Raw genomic sequence first — 19,064 nt, 5'->3', positions numbered from 1 at the left:
GAGAAAAACAGCAGCCATGATTATTGAAATCAATGGAGACTGAATTACTGTCCAGTTTCCTGCTTTGCGCTGAAAGTTTATTGCTGTGAAACTCCAGCTTAGTTTGCTGCTCTTGGTCAGCTAATGGTGAGAAAGATGACATTTGAGCAGCGGCCTCCCTGGAGTCCAGGGTATGATTTAATCAGTCTTGCTAACGACTGGTCAGCCCACACTGTGTTACCAGGTTTAGCTCGATGCTAGGTGCTAAGATAACAAGCTGATAAGATGTAGCAATCTATAAAACAAGCGTCCGCTGGTGTGAAACCTGTTAGAGAGCTTTATTTCTGAAGGTTCATCACTCATTTGGGAAGGTTTATGTTTAGCAATAATGGGATTATGCTCAACGAAAGCACAATATGCACACATGGTGATGATGATGAGGTGTGGCATGGTGCTACCTTTTACTAATTGGTAAGATAAATATCCATTTTAATATGTTTAAATGTAACTTTATATGAAAATATACATGTATACATAAATGTTTAAAGATTGTACATTGTAACATTGTGCAGTTAGACCACTTTTGTTAGAGTGACGTCATGCTACAGTGTGGAAATGTGATCAGATGTATAATTATGACCACAAACTGTGTTTCTACGACTGATCTACTGACACGCACAGGGACACAGGAACAATTTATGGGAGGAAGGAACGTGACCGAGCAGTTCAGCTGATTCCATCTGACAATGAGAGTCAGGAAGGGCGGATCCCCGAATGAGGTTTGAGAGACAGGTGGGAGGTCGGGGGTGAGTCAGCAGAGTAGCATGTGTGCATGAGTGCACCTGTGTGTGTGTGTGCGTGTTTGTTTGCACACGTGGCACTGGGTGAAAAAGGGTATATGACACATTCACTGAGGTCCAGCTCTGTTTCATATCCGCCAGCGACGGCTTCCTGAGGCGCCACTCAGAGCAGGAAAACAGAGTGCGCTTTGTCGAGAAGAGAAACTCTGATTCAAACAATAACCCACGTCAATAACTGAAACACACACACACAGAAACATGTATACATCAGATGTTAACTGATGTTAGTAGTTTGTTAATTTGATTGTTTGATGTTTTGACTTTAAAGCTTTTGTGGTTCATGTTTGTGAGAATAAAACTTTCTCTAATGCATTAATTTTATTTCCACGTATTTCCTCTCACCATGCGGACTATAGACAGGACCCTCATAGCATGTTGTTGGCCAGAGCAAAACAAAATGGGGTTAAATATTTTTTCCCAAAAAAATACAAATTTGTGGCATAGAGGGTTGAGATGTTCTGTGTTGTAGCACACGCTTGTGCACATTCCAAAATTAATTAGTGTCTTATCTAATTACCACGCAACAAACTTGGAGTTTCATGCTGTATTAGTCCAGCAGAGGAAGACTGTAAACAATGCATCGAGAAGGGGAAATTAGGAGTTTCACAGGGGCCCAGCAGTTCATTTTTCCCCTGTGGCCCCTCCAACCACGGATCACTGAACATCTGTGTTCTACTAAACTTCCTGCACTCAGGCTCCTCACACATGGCCAGATTTATTTCGTTATTTCTGTAAAGCATTCCTGTATTTAAATGTTGAATTTATGTAAATTTTCTATCTTCAGCTTTCTGCTTGTAAAGACACAGTATATGCACAAGTAAAGAGTATTGTATTCTTCTAAAAAATTCAGGGTTTTTTTCTTCTCTTTTCACCATAACGCCATGCAAAATGTTGACTTAAGTGCTGCATAAACTCTCCGAATAAGGCTCATGACCATCTTCCACAAAGTCAATACAGTATGCGTGAGAATAGAGTGCATTCATCAGCGCTCTCGCTCTTGCCCCGTGGTTCATTCAGTAAGATTTTCTTACTTATTGATTTTCTTTTGTCCATTATCTGCCAGGCGGTGCAACGAAAATGATGAGCGTGACATGGTTGGGGAGAAGCGCTGCCTTTGTGTTTGAATTTAGATAATATATTCAAAGCTCACAGCAGAAGTGTCATACATCAAGTTATTATCAATTGTCAGCTCCTCTCCCCTCTTTAGCCCTTTACAAAGGGCAGCCTCGTTGCTTTCAAGCGATCATTTGAAATCTGGGCTGCTTCACATCCCCTCATCTCGTGCCTTTAATCCGCCTCTATTATGTGCTTCTGTGAAAGCATGTGTTGCCAAAAACAGCCATGTCTTCCAAGTCAATTGAGTGACCGTGCATAGTGTAATCACTTTCGCAGAAGTAATATGCAGAAATGGTCTCTGTGTGACTCGTCAGGGCTGGAACAAAATTCGACATGTATCATCTTCAGATTTACAGACTGTTTTTGAAACCCATTTTTAAGGACACATTTCGGCTTTATTCTGACAAAATACCAAAATACTTCTGAGAAGCCTTTGCTATTGTTTCTTAGAAGTGTTGTTTCAGTACAGCTCTTCTTGTGTAGCATCTCTATTGAACTTATACACCTGTTTCAGATGCTAATTTTATTCCAGTGGTGATTAGCGTCTTACTTTAAGATTCAGATTTTACCTTACTGTTCGTCGTGTGTAACATACACACAAAACAAGATGCAGAGAGAGCTGCAAAATATAATAGTGCATAATACAGAGCAGTGAATCGCCTTAAATTTGCATTTCAATCAGCGACGTCTTCATAACATTAAAGGTCAAATAACAGCAGGTGGGTGCCGAACCACAATGAGGAAAAGCAATTTGTGCACACTGCTATGACTTGTGAGGGGTTTTGTGTGCAGGGGATTCTGTAGGAGTCGTGCAGGGTCCGCCAGGAGCTGCTCAAAGGAATTGATGGGAAGTCAAAGGGTCACATTGAGAGCAGCGGAATGAGCGGGCACAATTATTGACTGACCTGGCACTCAAAATTGATTATTTGGGAGAAAAAGTTCAACATTTTGGGAAATAAATTATTTTCTGACAGAGGATTAGATGAGAGGATCGATTCCTCTGTCATGTTTGTGTTTTAAGCACAGAGCTGGAGTCGGGATAGCACTGCTTAGCATGGAGATCAAAAACAACACCTTGCAACACTTCTTAGGTTCACTAGTTAACGTGTTGTATCTCCTTTCTTTCATCCAGACACAAACAGACATGTAAAAATGACTATTCGTAGGTTACTCCTGCATCGTGCATCGTCCTGTACTATTGATGAACCATGAGGATTTCCAGCAGTCAGCGGGGAAGCTGCACAGAAGTGCGCTGCAGATGGATAGTTGCTTTTTTCTGTTTGTGTATGAGCCAGGCTAGCTAGCTTTCCCCCTGTTGTCACTTGAGTCAGGTGAATAACGCCTTGGCACTAGCTTCATACTGAGACATAAACGTGGTCACTTTTTTTATCTCATTCTTGGGAGGGAAATATATAAGCATATATGAGCATATTTCCCCAAATGTGAAAGTACTGTAATACAATATTGTGTCCTATAAGCTGGTTCCATAGTGTAGTGGTTATCACGTCTGTTTTACACGCAGAAGGTCCTGGGTTCGAGCCCCAGTGGAACCAGGATTTCTTTCAATAGGCTGAGGAAAGGCTCCCCCAGAGCTATTACCCCCTGCAGCCCCTCACTGGATTGGGAGACCATGAGGACTATGAGCAACTGTACACCTTCTGTGTACATAACATTTAAGCACACACACTTAACTAATTGTCAGCTGCCTTTCAGTATATACACTTTAGTATATATTCAGCTGTTGTTGGTATATTGTATTGTTTTAGTATATTTTTATTTCTGGTATATTTTCATTGCATTTATACATATTTTTACTGCATGTTAGTTTATTTTATTTGATTATCTTTATTTTATTTTATTTTATTTTATTTTATTATCTTTCTTATTATCTTGTTTCTAACACAGGGGTTGCAATGCAAATTTGTCAGGCAATCTTGAATCTTGAATCTATGAACACCTTCCATGATCAGGTAACTCACTCTTGTGTAATGTCAAAATAAAGTCAGAAGTTATTCTCTTGCTGGGTGAAAGGAAACTTTTTGTGCCATTTCTCCAGGAAGGCCAGGCTGCATGAGCTGAGAGAGGGACAAACGGATGAAAAGGGATCAGAGGATGATGATAATGACAGTTCTGAGATAATGGCTTTTATCCATTGTGGTCGTGATTACATATGATGCTTTTTTTGAAAGTATCTGAACCTTTTCTCCAGCGGTTTCACTGATTAGCTTCAACCAGAGAAGAGGTACTAATCACCTGGCGCAGTATTTGATTGCTATGAAATCCTCCATAATTGGCCTTGTGCAGCACATGGCTGCCCATCCCTGCTCCATCCGCAGCTTTTGGGAAAAAAAAAATAAAAAAACACATTCCATGCTGTGTTCTCCCGGTGAGGATAAAATGTACCCATCCATCACTTTCCCATTCATATTTTCAATACCGTACCCCTTTGGTTCTTCATCTTAGCTACCTAAGACTAATTAGATGGTTGCATAGCAACAAGATGATGCAACAGTCCTTGCGCCCTTGTTCTCCGTGATATTAGTGAGGCTCATAGCTGTGCTTTGTATTTGTGCATGAGAAGTAAGAGGCACTTGTGATACCTAATATCCTGCCATATATACGCTGAACCATAACCGGTCATGCTGATGAGGTCATTAACTAAGCTAATAAATGCAATGCTTTGCATATGTTGACATACTTGTTTTCGAACAACACGGTGCTATTAATATTAACTACCTATCTTAAAGCAAGGGGGGCTTGAAGGAGCTGCGGTACATTTATTCTCATTAATACCCAAATGTATGCAGCAAGATTCTGCAAAATCAATGCCAATTATCTGCTCTATAGGGAGCGGCTGTGGTGCAAGAATGACCTTTATTCCATGTGATGTCTGTGTAAGCGTCCAAATAAATGTGCCACCTGCATTCCCAAAGGAAACAAAATGAGTTAGAAAAGAAGAAGACAGAGGTATCCATACCCTAAGTCACACGGGGTAGAGCTGTACTGTACTCTCCCAGCATGTACTGTATACCAGGGAAACAAACATATGGACTTAAGTCTCAAGTTATGGGAGTTCCTGCATTGTTTATGGCGTTAATCTGTTCTACGTTGATGTAAGGTTGCATTTATTTATGTGGCACATTTCAACACAGAGGCAATTCAAAGGGTGTTACGTAGGACTTGCATTAGAACATGTTAAAACACAACGAAATAGGGAAAGTAAAATCAATTGAAATAGAATAAAATGAGATTTAAAATTAGGACCAAATAAAATAGGAACGCATAATGAATAATAGAACGATCATGGTGTCGTTACAACGCAGTAACAAGTGATACATTTCCTTAAATTCAATAAAGGACACAGAAGTGCAGTAAAAACCAGTAATCAGAAACTAAACTGAGTTCCACAATGTTCCCACTGGTTCCGCAGCTCACCTGTCATTACAAGCAAATGCTGTTACATCATGAGCGCTTTGTGCAGCCTGTTGCTGCCAGTGAAGCAGCGGTTGAAGTTGGAATTAGCTCTTTGCTGCTTTTGTCCCTGCAGCTCAGCCTTAGCTCGCTGGCTGAACATGGGTTTCAAATGTTTTACATTGCCATCAAAGGGGTTTTTGTGTTGTTTGGCGACAGAATGCTGAGCAAACTGGGCCGCTTAAATCAGAATTTTGCTTTTGAAACAATGGTGATCATCAGTTTTACTCAAAGGCATCATTTTTTAAACAGATGATCCACTGATTCACTCACTTTACCATCTATTTTCACCCTACTGGCATGTCATGTGACATTATCACCCACGATATCCTGCGGCGTAAGGAGGGCTTGATGCATGCAGTGCGGGTGTCACAATATTGCCACTTCCCAGGCCACACAGGCCAACTGGCAAGGGCATATGACCAGCCCACAGAGGGCCGGTAGCTGGAAATGTTTCCCCTGCACTAAACTTCTCAGGCCTGGACCAGATGATTCGATGTGACATGACAGGTGGATAACGGTACAGGGGACAGCTGGATGCTGTGCCCCGCAGGCCTGCTGGGATGTGAAGAGTCTTCAGTTCAGAGCTGATTGAACCTAGCTTGCCATTTCCCAAGCTTTGTTTGCTGCGCCACTGCCCACAATGCAGTGGCCACTGCTGCTGAATGGGGGAAAAAGGTAAAGACTGAGCCAGACATGCTACTGCTGGGAGTCGAACAGTTGGCCTGCATCATTTCTGTGTTCCAACTCAGCCAATTAGTGACAAACACGATTCCACAGCCAATGCTACCTCTTATTAATTCACAACTGTTGGAGAACTAGAATATGAGATGTCTGCTGGTAGAGATTACCATATTATTGTCAGATGCTTTTTTCGTTCCTGTTCACCTCAGCTAAGAATTATCATAGCTAATTTGCGTACCTGTAATTGTTAGCACGGGGGGAAAAACACAACAGTATACACAACAGTTTGACAGTGCAGCTTCAATTGAATTTATTGCAGATTTTTCTTCAGCCATACACTGAAACATCAATACCAAATGTCAGGTTTTGGTTTGGGTCCTGTGGACAGTCTTACAGGAAGAATTCCCTTGTAGAAAAGCCAAGATGTCAGTTTTTCCACTGACAGCAGCTTTTGAATGCAACACAGCCACAAGACATTTGACTAAGGGCTCTTACCCAACTCCACTTTTTTGGCGGAGTGGAGAAAAGCTCACTCTCTTGCTGCAACTACTATAACCAACTGAAATGAATGCAAGTTTAGGTGAATTCAGTTATTTGAAAGCCATTTTTTTCTTAAACATCACTGCCCAGTCAGACAAACAAACGTTCGAGTGGAGATTCAAACATTTCCAAAGATACAAAGCATGTATTTTAGGAAAATGTCTCTAAAATGAGCCACAATTAACATTTGGCGGTGAGGCCATAAAAACACCTGTTTGAACAGGCTAATACTGGAGGTGACACAGTCAGAAAATGTGGAACAATATTTTTTTTTCCAATTGCAAGCTACTTAAGGGAAAACAAGGAGATGTTTAGGGGTTTAATCACATGAATTGTGGTTAGCATCTTTGGACCCGGTAAAAGTTTGCTATTTCTTGACACTTTCTTCAGAGGAACTTTAAACCCCGCTTTGGAAAACTACGGGAAAACATTTCCTGTGTCCCCAGCAATTGATCTGATCATCTACAAGATATAGAAGACTTGAGGAACATTCTGAGCTAAACGTCTTGAGTTTGTTTGTGACTTTATTTTCTAAACTCTGGATGTTCCCAACCTGTGTGTAATGAGCCTGAGAATTGGGTTGGATTAACTCTGGATAATTGGGATGAGATTGCAATCAAAGTTTCAATTAGACCGCAGCTACTGTTAGGTTCCTCCCGCCTGGTGCTGATTTGATCTGTTAATCTGGAATTAGAGCGTTAGTCTTCCCACTCTCTCTCAGTTTCTGTCTCTCAAGTTAGTGGAGGTTTTCTTGGTTGAGACCTTCATTATTAATCCTGTGTATTCTGCCCACAAAAGGACATTAATGTGTTACTGAATGATCTGTTTGGATAGGCCACATTAGCCAACAGAGACAAGGCCGCACTGAAAGGGACAGTTCCCGCAAGCAGCAGAGCAGAGTTTGTGTATTTTTCTCAAATGAATACAACTGTTCTTCAATGCATGGGGGATACTCAGTCCAATATGATGATCTGATTGTTCGCAGAAGTTCATTGTACCCCAGGGTTGCCAGCACTGTAAATATAGCTGCTGGTGAGCTGTGTGTATGTGTGTGTGTGTGGCACTGGCAGACCTCAAATTCCAGTGAGAAGAAAAGACACTGAAATAAGAGGTGATGGCAGCATCACAAGCTGCTGCTGCTCCATAGGCAAGGGATGCCCTACAAAACACAAAAAAGTTTGAAAGCTAGCCAGATCTGCTCCCAGCATCATTTTGTCTGAGTGACCTACAAAAGTCCAAAGTAGAGGAAAGATTTCCTCATCCTCATCCATTTAATGCTTACAAGCCCTGATGCGTAGCCTGCTTGTACGTCTGATAAATAAAGCCTCAAATTTGTCAAGGGAATTAACTCTGAAAACGTTGGACGTACGTTTGCGAACTGTAATTCCTAGAATGAACAATAGGGGGAAGCAACGCCCTGAAAGACATTCTCAGACGTACACGAAGAGAAGGAGGACACAGACTTAGACTGTCTAGAGCAGCTTGCTACTCTAGAGATTAAATTAATTTGCAGTTTCTTGCAGTGTTTGTTTCCATTGATGTCTGAAGATACACCATGAAGAACCTGCTTTCATAATATTGCTGATTCTGCTGTGTACCTGGTAAACTGTGCATGTGTGTATGCTGAATTCTATTAGAGTAAACATGTTACATTTCACATCTCTTTCCCATATATTTCAGTTTCTGTGATCCAATATATGTCCTTGTTTTTCTAAAATCTGACAAAGCACAAACACAAATCAGATAAAAAAATATATATATTAATTCCAACAGGCAGAAGTAACAGTCTTTTTCTTTTTCGGGGTAGTATGACGTTCGATGCTTGTCTAGCCGGTATGATTCTATGTAGAGTCTGCTGTATTGTTTTGATTAGGAAAATCATTTAGACAGGTAAATTACAGCTACGGATTACGTTATCTAAGGTTCGTTTTCATTTGATGGTTTCACTATATGCACATTAGATATTTCTTTTAAGGATGTTTTTAATGGTATCTTGACGAGCTAGCATAACTAAAGCAGAACGTTAGCCGCCCGTCTGCTAGTATACAGCTTGCTAACGCTAGCAAGCGGCACAGCTAGCTAGCTAGTAATTAGCTCAGCAGTCAAATATGCTAGCGTGAGACCATTGTTTCTGACACTGATAAATCCATTGTACCTGTGACTTTTAAGGTTAACGTTAGTCACCATGATAAAACAGACCGTGCAGCAATAGGTCGTGTTGTTGAAAACCGCGTTTCATGTACCGTTGCTGTTAGAGTCAACGTTAGCTCGTGTAAGTGAACATAACTGAGGCTAGTCAATAACAGTGCCAGCTGGCCATATGGTTTACATGAATTTTGTGAGCATTTCAATTGAACGTTACATGTAACAGCTAAGATAAATGTGATACTGACCACTCACTGGCCAGTGTGACGATATTTGATCATAGTGACCACAGCACTTGCTTACATGTGTGTAACTGAACATTAGCTTGACGTTAACGTTAATGTTAGCCGACGTTTCCAACAGCGCTCGCAGTGCTCATACCGAGGTATAGGTGCCATACATTACAGAAAATGCTAAGAAAACAATCTGTTCTAGTAGGTAGTGCCATTTAGCGATTTTTTTAGGGTTGAAAAACACAGGGATAACCCTGCTCTGAGTCTACATTGGCCTTGGTTCCCTTGTAGCGAGGTTAACTTGGCCTCAGATTCGTAGTTTGGAATAATATACTCTAAATACTCTAATGTACAGTAGTTATATATTATTTAATTATTCAAAGTGGTATTTTATAGGTTTTACAAGACAAATTCACTGTGTAAAACTTATGAAACTTAATACTTTGTCGTACAAAGTGTAATGTTATATTATTCTGTACAGGAAAAACTCCATGAAATATATATTTGAATCATGCATTTTGTGCTTTTAACCAGCAGAGGGCACTGCAGTATAGCATTAATCCTTAGGCTTGTCAAGAGGAACAGAGAGATCAATACAATCATTTTTATACACTTTTATATAACTTTTGTCTTTGTTGCATGGTTGTACCTCAGCATCTTAAAGCCCTACCTGCAAGTTTCTGCAAGTTAAGTTTGCCATTGATCAATGAGCTTCACAGAACAGGTGACAAACAGACCACGCTCCTCTGGAAGTATCTGTGATGAAGGCATTTATTGTTGTTACTAGAAACTGAGTTCAGGCATCAGAGAAGAAACCCTGCCTACCTAAACTGTCAGGGGAATTTCCCCAACATATTCTCTGCCAAAATTGACTTTTAGGTGGTGGACTGGCTGATTCCTCTGTGACTTTTCCCACAGTTTTTGATGGTGGAGGGGCAGAAACCACATCAAGGATATAGAGGGTCACTTCCCACACAGTGGCTTAGAAGAGGTCAAAGGTTGAAACACAATGATATTGTTCCTATTCTTAGAGCTAAACCTGGGCTGTTTGCCCACAAGTACTTTGGGTGAGCATATTTTTTAATTAGGTGTTCTCTCAATTATTATTATTATTTTTTTAAAGCTTTTTTTTGTCATTTCAAGGTAGGATTTAACACGAGTAAACAGGTTTTCTAACAATGATGTTTGGACTACAAAGTCTGAGACCAGAAGTTCAGCTAGGGAACTTTTCTTTCCAGAGAGCTGCTTGGCATGTAGGCATTATTCTCTTATCTCTAATTACGATGCAGTACCGTAACACTACTTCCTTCTGTTGAAATTAGGCTACATTAAGGTCTGAGGAGTGGAGATGATGTGTTTTTTTAATTTACTTGCTCAATAGTGATTGATAGCAGCAAGACATTTCTATTAGAGGAAATGTGGCTGGCCAAGAGGAGGTTTGGAGCCAAGACTGGGAGGAGTTTGGATCAAACGCAGAAAAGGCAATACCCCTGCAGAAGGAACAGTCTGCTCGCTATTTCCGTGCTGGGCAGCATCCCTGGTGACAATGCTCCATGCCTCAGTCCAACCCTGTCTGAAAATGTTTAACCCACCAATTTGAGTGCCCATTTTTTTTCCATCTGGCTTCCCCAAATTGCAGGAGACTTACTTAATCAATTGCTGACCTTTCTAGATCACCTGCTAATACCAGTTAGGTTTGTAGCCCTTGCCATGCAGGTATGAGACGTTTGCTTTTCTAAATCTCCACTGGTTCCCTCCAGGTGTCCACTGTAGTTGTAAAAGTCATGGATGAGCAGACTGGATCTCCTGGAGCCAACACCGAAAACAACAGCCAGAGAAATGGAGATGAGGTAAGAACACACGGATATCAAATGACATATTTTTCGGTTTTTCCAATTCAAACTCCAAGAATGTCCTGCCAGTGCACATCATGGGGAATTGCTACCTGAACCTTCAAAACATATCTGTTTTTGTTATCTTCGCAGAAGCCCCGACGTGGCAGCTGGACCAAGGGGAGGAAGAGGAAGAAGCCAATGAAGGACAGCAATGCACCCAAGGCCCCCCTGACGGGCTACGTTCGCTTCATGAACGACAGACGGGAGCAGCTACGGGCAGAGCGTCCAGACGTGCCCTTTCCAGAGATTACGAGGATGCTGGGCAACGAGTGGAGCAAGCTGCCCCCAGAGGAGAAGCAGGTCAGTGAAGAAGTTCCAGACTAGATTACACATTGAGCATACAACTTTAAGAAAAAATGTGTCAATGTTCTGCATTTCTTTCCTTTTCATGTTGTATGTTGCTCTGATTAAGATGACCTTTATTATTTAGTATTCATATAGATTAGTGCAGCAATTGTGAATAACCAGGGTGATGCAGGCTTTGAGGAAGCAGTGGGAGAAAATAATCAGACCAGAGGCTGGAGTAGCCTGCAGAAAAATCTTTTTAGGTTTTTGATAAGCAGGGCGGTGGATTTTTAATTGTCATTGCTTTTGGCTTTCAGCAGTTGTACCAACAGTGCCCCAAAGGCCTGGGCATAAATATTCATCTTAAACATGCCAACACATGCAACACTTAAGACTGTCCCCAGCCAGATTTAACACTCTCTCAAACCGGCAGAGACTTTCATCTCATTTTTCACTGTGCACAAAGGGAGTGTTGGAACAAAAGCCTGTAGGGTCCACAGTGTCAGTGTTTTGAAGCTGGCAAAACACTGACTTACACATGACTATGTTTGGTAGCGGTTTGACACCCTTTTACAGATATCGTTGCCATATTTTGATAGCATCTTGTATTGTGTCCTAGATATGCCCTCAACTGTGATGCAAGAATAGCAGGAAGAGATAGCAATGGATGAAGTTGATTGGTGATAGAGACATTGTGACTGTCATGTTCAGGCAGATTTTTCGTAGGAATATGCCATTCCACTGCAAAAATACCTAAGTTATACCGCTGTGCTTCAGCCAGGGAAAACTTGGATGCACTTTTTAAAACATGCCAGAACATGGATCAACAGAGTCATAATCAGTTTCAGCTGCCTTTAAGTAAGGTCAACATCTCATAAATTAATCTGAAAGAAGTCATATTTATGTAATGACATAAATAGAAGCCTTTAATGAATAATTTGTTAACTGTGCATTTAACATAATGCCAGAATGAATGCTTCAAAGTCAATTACAAAATTCTTCAGCTGCTGATTTGTACCACATAGTTGTTTTACACAGAGTTTAAAGCTGAGACAGATATGCCAGCATCATGGGACGAGGTCTTTGCATGAAGGTGGTCTCATTAGTGTTTCCTCTAATTCCTAAACTAATTATATTAAGAGATGCATTTTTCATGGCAAGCCTTGAGTGAATATGTTATTAATATTGGAAATTGTCTTTTCAAAGGAACTAATCCTGATTAGGAATAATTACTCCCACTCATCATTGTACCATCTCACCCACAATCCTCCTTCAGCCTGTTTCACCAAATCTCATTTCCCTCCTTTTTGGCTGAGTCTTCCTTGCTCTTCTCACCTTTCTTTCTTCTCCCTGCAGCGGTACTTGGATGAGGCAGAGCGAGATAAGGAGCGCTACATGCGGGAGCTGGAGAAGTACCAGAAGACAGAGGCCTACAAACATTTCACCAGGAAGGTTCAGGAGAAGCAGAAGGGCAAACGGCACAGGGGAGGTGAGATCTGCTCAGAAAAGCAGCCGGATGACAAGTTGGCATCGAGCACCGAAACTAGCTGGTCTGGAATTTACCCATTCGTCATTTTGAGGCACTGTTTAATAAGTAGTTGGCAAATCACAGACTTTATATGTCTGGTGACATTTGGAGAAACCAGATATTATGTTTGGTGGACAGTTCCTGCCCCAACTGGTTGACTAACATGAACATGAATCTATAATGAATGATGCAAAATGCAATAATCAGTCAGTGCGTTAAACCATTATGGTTGTGTGGTCGGTTTTCCTTTTGCAATTCAGAAATTCATAAATATAGCAATGGAAGTTGTAATGGTTTTGACCATAAAGATGCCCACGAGCAAGGCACCAAACCACGAAATGAGCTGCTTTGTGACTCAAAGGAAAAGACACTGGTCTTGGAAAAGACACTGGTCTTGTTAGAAAAATTCCTTCAGATGCTTTTGTGTTGCTGCTTAAACTTGAAACAGGATGTCAGTGGATATCAAAAAAGGAGTAAAGACCATGGCACAAACCTAATTTCTCTAGGCTGTTCATCCTAAAATTATCTGCAATATTTAATACATTTAATTAAATTCCATTATCGGTTTAAGGAATTCAGAACTCATTATTTTCTTTGCCCACTCAATGGGAATGTGGCAAGAAAAGGAGACAATGTTCAAGTTCTTAGTAGTAGTTCAGGTTATGAGTTCAACTTGAGGCCAAAGGAGCCGTTGCTGTGCTCACACAACACATGGTCCACATTATTTGTTCCTATTATGTTGCTGCGGATAAGTCTCAGTTTTAAATGTTCAAAATGCTGATGACATTAACAGCTTTTAGAAAAGTCGAACTGCTCTGTTAACGGTCTCATTTCAGTTGATTCACAATGGAGATGGCAGAGAAGTGATTTTTTTGATTTCTTTGATTCATTCTGGCAGTTCACGATGTAGTAAAGGCATGCTGCGCCGGGGGAAGCATGAATCATCTGCTGTCCTCTTTCTTTATTCTTTCCTTCCTTTCCAGATGGTGGGCACCAGGTAGCCAGTGAGGCTCTTCACGAGGTCAGTAACTCTTTGCTGCCCTATCGCACACATAATCACCTGCCTTGAGAAGTAAATGTTGTATGTAACTAAGTGAAGAACCCCTCTTCTAACTATTCCAGTATAATCGTATTTCCTCCACAATTCCTGTAAAGCATAAGATGTTAACAGAATGACTTTGGTGCCTGTTGTGAGACATCTCAAATACTCATTTAGCTGCAGGTTGCCACATAAAGAGAAAGGGGACAGTGAAGGAAACACATTATACATACAGTGAGCATTCATTTTAAGCAGAGTTGCATGCAGTATTGAACTGCAGAGTTCAGTAGGATAAATAGATTCCAAGTCTCATTGTGTGTGTGTGGCGATGAAATTAGAGAAGATCATCTCAGGTTTAGCCATAAGTGAATCATGCTGTCGTTTGTTTCAACGTGCTTATGCAAAATGTCACGGTGACCTTTAACTTCCAGACATGTGAAGTTCTTCCAGCCTCTTAGGGAACTGCAACTACAAAAACAAATAGATTCACATAGTTGAAGGAGGAATGAAGCAACACGTTCTGGAGACACAAGATTAGTTCAAATGGCAGTGTAAAGGTTTGTTTTGACTTTGAAACATTTCCCATCAAAAACTCAACGCTCATTTAATTCATTAAGCGTTTGTGTTGTCATGGCTAGAGTCTGTTAGAGTCTCCGTCCTCTTGCACTACACTTCAAGTGCTTATTGTTGCATCACTAAAGCTGCGTTAATCCGCTTTGCTGCTGTGTTTGTGTTTGTGATCCAAACGCTTGACTTTTACTTAGTGTGTAATTCATTTTTATTAAGTTCTGCATGTGATTAATAGCTTTCCTTTGTAAGTGTACTCCTGAAGGGTTATGGCCAAGGTGACTATTGACATCAGCATTCCTGTGGGAATGCCAGTGTTCCTCCTCTAGATGTCAAAGGACACAGGATTCAGCATAAATTTAAAGTTAAGAAGTGAGGAAGCATTCTTTCAGAGGAAGAAATATGCAAGTGGAACCTGCACTGTGTTTTTTGCTGCTATTGTGAAACCCATTTTTATTGCAAATGGATTGCAAACCTTTTCAGGGACTTTGCTATCATGGCTGCACAGTTGATGAAATTACTTCTCCTTCCTCATTTCTTAAACTGTATCACCGTATTTCCCCTGTGGCCAGGTATGAAATCAATTACCCACCCACCTACAGTCCAGCCAGATAAATGACCCCCTCTCGCTGTCAGTCTGTGTGGCCAAATGTTTCCACTGTTCAGCTCACCTCCTTCCCTCTTACTGTCTATCAACAGAAGGATGCAGAAGGGAAGGACAGAACTGTGTTTGACATCCCAATCTTCACAGAGGAGTTTCTCAACCACAGCAAAGGTAAAGAGCTTGAACACATCCAGCTGTCTCGTTGAGAAATACATTGTAGTTGTTGTGCTGCGACTTTTTTAAACCTCCATTTGTCTAAGTGTTTCTAAACACATTCCACTGCTGCTTCAAGAGTCTTATAGTGCTCCATCGTCCCAGAATAGTTTCACCGTCCACTGAACTTAGTGAAGCCCTAAACTTCAAGACACACCTCTCTCAGCGTATTAAAAATTGATGATGGCACCAACTGCTGTCTCTTCGCTATATTGTGTTTCTCAACTTCTTCTCTGGCTGTATGTATGTGTACACATGCATCCAGCCTTGCCTCAGCTTCTTCTTCTGTTGAGTTTTCTAATGGTTGCATCTTGGCATCCATAAGTATTGCACTCCCGCCATCTGCTGGACTGCCCCTCGCCTCATCTGTTGTGGCATTGCCCTCGCATGTGTGAAAAGGTGCAAGATGGAAATGTTCCTGGATGTAGCTGCATTTGTGAATCGTAAAAGTCCCAGTAATTTTGGGGGAACTGTGTGAAAGGGGCCTAAGTGCGTTTGCGTATTCCTCCACAGCACGTGAAGCTGAGATGCGACAGCTGCGTAAGACCAACATGGAGTATGAGGAGCGTAACGCAGCACTGCAGAAACACGTGGAGAGCATGCGCGGGGCCGTGGAGAGGCTGGAAGGCGACGTGATGCAAGAGAGGGGACGCAACGGCCTCCTCCACCAGCACCTGGAGACCCTGCGTCAGGCGCTCACCTCCAGCTTCTCCGCCGTACCTCTGCCAGGTGAGAACCAATCATTTCAGTGATAATCCCAGTTCCAAGCACACGAAAAAAAAAAGTCCATACAACAACTGAGTTGGTCTTAAATTCTTGCTTTCCTTAGTGTCATTTTTCTTTTCTCTTTTTTTATTTAAGGGAATTTTTTTAGATAAAATAATCGTGTGTTTATTTCTTTAGTTTCAGTAAAAACAAGATAAATGACTCAACACGATCCCAGTTGACCAAGTCAGCACTTCTGCAGCTTCATAAGTTTGGCAGATATTTGCTGATAAAGAGTTCTTGTCTCTTCTATTACGACGGTAGACTTGGACCATTAATTTTGGGGAATCTCAGACAAAATGAAATATACTCCTTTATTAATCAACATTCTGCTGTGTGTGGAAAAATAAAATGAATTTGCTTTGTTTTTATTTCTGAGAGTGAGCGGTGTGGCTTTGGACTTAACATTTGCTGACATTGATCAATGCACATTATAAACCACTATCGACTTGATATCCCATACCAGTAATCCATCCCTAGACACAAACACAAATGCTGTAGTAAGCTATTAGTTCCAGAGTCAAAGCATAAGGCGGTGAGACATAAATAATAATGTAGGTGTGTTCATACACCCACTGTGTATTTACTGTGCTTTGAACTCCAGCGTCTCTCCTCCTGGAGAGATCTATACTTAAACAGATTGTACAGTGGAACCGCCTGCTGTTCTTTAACATTTACACATTATTAAAATTGAAGGAATGTGGTCCTTCTTCGTTCACACTTGTTTTACGCACATACAGAACCCGAGCTCACACCTCTTCTCCTGCAGTTTTCTCCACACCTGTTTGAAGTTCTTGCTCACCTAGCAGAGACTCAGACTCTGCAAACAGCACAAATAGACACAACACCAATGCCTCAGGGAAGCTCTTACAAGTGTAAGCACGTTTACCTGTGATTTTAGTGCTTCTTTCAGTAATTGTTCCCATTTGCATTAATAAACTTACTTTAGGTGGGTTCAGTTGAATTGATAACTTGTGATACAAGAGTCAATATAATAAGTAGGTTTTGATAACATCGTTTTGACACATTTGAACGACAACAACTCTTAGAATAGAAAAGGCAGAAATATCAGGCCGATGATTGTTCTTGTCTGCTGCCAGCAAGACTCTTTGACTCTTTGACCCATCCTGGAGAGATCCTTTGATGCTCCTTGAAGCAAAAGCATCAGTAGTGACGAGTAGTGACTGGTGTTGTTGTGCTCAGATCATTCATGTTCTGATTGGTGTTGTCATCTAGTGATTTCTGCCCTTGGTGTTCAGTGGTCACCCCTGCCACCTTCGCTGATGTCCAAACATAAAACATCCATTGCTGGAAACATAATGGTTGATTAAAGCAGTACTTAGGAACGCTTCAAAACAATTAAAAATCATTAGTTAAATATCAAAGACAAGATATCAGTTGCAGCAGTATCCTTAAAAGGTCTGTCTTGTCCTATGAACATCTTCCACTTTAAAACCAACCACAAGTACATCAGTGTTGTCATCACAAACCTGTTGTCATACAGCCAGCGGAGAGACGCCCACTCTGGACACCATCGACTCCTACATGAAGAAGCTCCACAGCATCATTGTCAGTAACCCCCAAGAACACGAGAATCTCATCAACACCGTGAGAGACGTGGTCAACCGCTTGGACAGGTAGGAGCTGCTTTATTTGGACGGAGGGGTTTCGAGGACTTCAGTAGAATTTAGAGTTGCAACTGATGACTTTGCCTTATTATCGTTTATTTAGTTTTAATTGACTGGTGAGTGAAATGGAAACAATAATGACAACTACGAATCATAAATTAGCAATTAGCAAAGGAGGCCCTTAAAGTGTCTTTCTCAGTCTCACCGACACTCTAAAATTTTAAAGACAGATTAATTAGTCTAAATGGCAAAATCCATTTATTCAAGAGCTTGTTTGATTGTTTAAGCAGCGTTCTTTTTTCTTCTTCTTTCAGCTATGGATGAATTACAAGTGTCTTTTGCTGTGTTTTGCCCTAGATAATTGGACCGAGTCCAACGGATTTGATGGATTGAGATTCACAGTGACATTCAGTAGATGCTGCTCCTTGACGACGATGAATCTCCTTGTCGATCTGTCATCCCAATTGATTTTAAAGCATCTTTTATTACTCTGCTAAGGTGACGTAGGTGAAGGTGATGTAGCCTCTCATATTTATTTATTATTTTTTTTTTACATTTTCTGTTCATACCTTATTAATATAGCTGTAGTTTGTTTTGTAAAATAATCAGATGGGAGGACATGAAACAGTTCTCTGTCACTCGTTGCTCCTGTTCTGTCTTCACCATCCATTTATAGCAATCGCTTCCACAGACATTATCTAAATCATTATCAACCATGTTCTGATCAAAGAAAAATGTGTCAGTGAGTTTGTATTTATCACATCGAAGAGATGCTGTTGAGCAGACTTTCTTTTTTCATGCTCTGTTGAAGAAAAATGTGCCATTTATTTTCCCTGTGTGAGAAACTGTTTGTGTTTTCAATAAACGTGTTTACATCATGGGAGTTTGTCTGGACAGGTTCATGACATGCTGGGAAGATGTTTGCGCCGTAATGAAAATCAAAGCTGGCCTAGATTTCTTTTTTTCATTGTATCCAGTCTAAGCTGCTGTAGTTTATATAACAGCTGCTGATAAGTGTTGAAACGATCTGTCTTTGCTGTAATACAACGCTGTCTTAAAATGTGCTCCGTCAGCGCCTGACCTTACTTACTTTCAGTAGGTGTGGAGTCAGAGATTTAGATTGGTTGAGTTAATTGAGCACCTCTGCTGTAATTTACTGGAATCTGGAGAAGGAGACACGAATTACTTTGCACTCTGTGGCTCATACACAGCCACACAGCTTCACAATAACCTGCTGTATCACGTCTGAGGATTTTTCCCACTCAGAGCCTTGTTAGTCCAGAGGAGAACGAATGAGGAACAATATGGAGAATGTACAATCCTGTTTCGTAAATCAGATTTATAGTACAAATTGCTTGGACATTTTACATATGTTCTCCTTTCTATGCTCAGGAGCTAACCAATTAGCTTGGATCCAAACTATGAAGTTGCAAACAAAGCACTGTATTTGTTTCTCAATTGATATTATGAGCCCTTCCTGTTTCCATTCACTGATGCCCATTTCCTCTTTGC

At 40.9% G+C, this 19,064-nt stretch overlaps 1 protein-coding gene and 1 non-coding gene across 8 annotated transcripts; both read left to right on the top strand.

Moving 5' to 3' along the window:
- The first annotated feature begins 3,435 nt into the window (after positions 1 to 3,435).
- Positions 3,436 to 3,508, top strand: trnav-uac. Its single transcript has one exon. It is a non-coding gene; the product is annotated as a tRNA-Val (tRNA).
- A 4,706-nt stretch (positions 3,509 to 8,214) lies between these two features.
- hmg20a (high mobility group 20A) lies at positions 8,215 to 18,432 on the top strand. 7 transcript variants are annotated; one of them, XM_041939232.1, is made up of 9 exons: positions 8,215 to 8,264; positions 10,789 to 10,878; positions 11,014 to 11,223; positions 12,565 to 12,697; positions 13,720 to 13,757; positions 15,042 to 15,117; positions 15,673 to 15,888; positions 17,429 to 17,561; positions 17,910 to 18,432. In XM_041939232.1, exons 2-9 carry the CDS (start codon positions 10,813 to 10,815, stop codon positions 17,911 to 17,913), a joined length of 876 nt encoding a protein of 291 aa, XP_041795166.1. In that variant the 5' UTR covers positions 8,215 to 8,264; positions 10,789 to 10,812; the 3' UTR covers positions 17,914 to 18,432. The 7 variants fall into 7 exon arrangements, with proteins under 7 accessions (XP_041795166.1, XP_041795169.1, XP_041795171.1 ...); XM_041939235.1 differs by having other exon boundaries at positions 8,232 to 8,251; XM_041939237.1 differs by lacking the exon at positions 8,215 to 8,264 and adding an exon at positions 8,480 to 8,572 and having other exon boundaries at positions 15,045 to 15,117.
- Positions 18,433 to 19,064: the final 632 nt, after the last annotated feature.

Source organism: Chelmon rostratus, chromosome 6, assembly GCF_017976325.1.
Source record: "Chelmon rostratus isolate fCheRos1 chromosome 6, fCheRos1.pri, whole genome shotgun sequence".
NCBI classification, from domain to species: Eukaryota; Metazoa; Chordata; class Actinopteri; order Chaetodontiformes; family Chaetodontidae; genus Chelmon; species Chelmon rostratus.
Note: the sequence above shows the minus strand (reverse complement) of the source record. Positions and strands in the feature narration are given on the sequence as shown.

Bases quoted from the DNA above. Each gene is read 5' to 3' on its own strand.
- hmg20a (XM_041939232.1), top strand. From the start codon at position 10,813: ATGGATGAGCAGACTGGATCTCCTGGAGCCAACACCGAAAACAACAGC. The intron at 11,224-12,564 runs GTCAGTGAAGAA...TTCTCCCTGCAG, and splicing joins TGCCCCCAGAGGAGAAGCAG to CGGTACTTGGATGAGGCAGA. The intron at 12,698-13,719 runs GTGAGATCTGCT...CTTCCTTTCCAG, and splicing joins GGGCAAACGGCACAGGGGAG to ATGGTGGGCACCAGGTAGCC.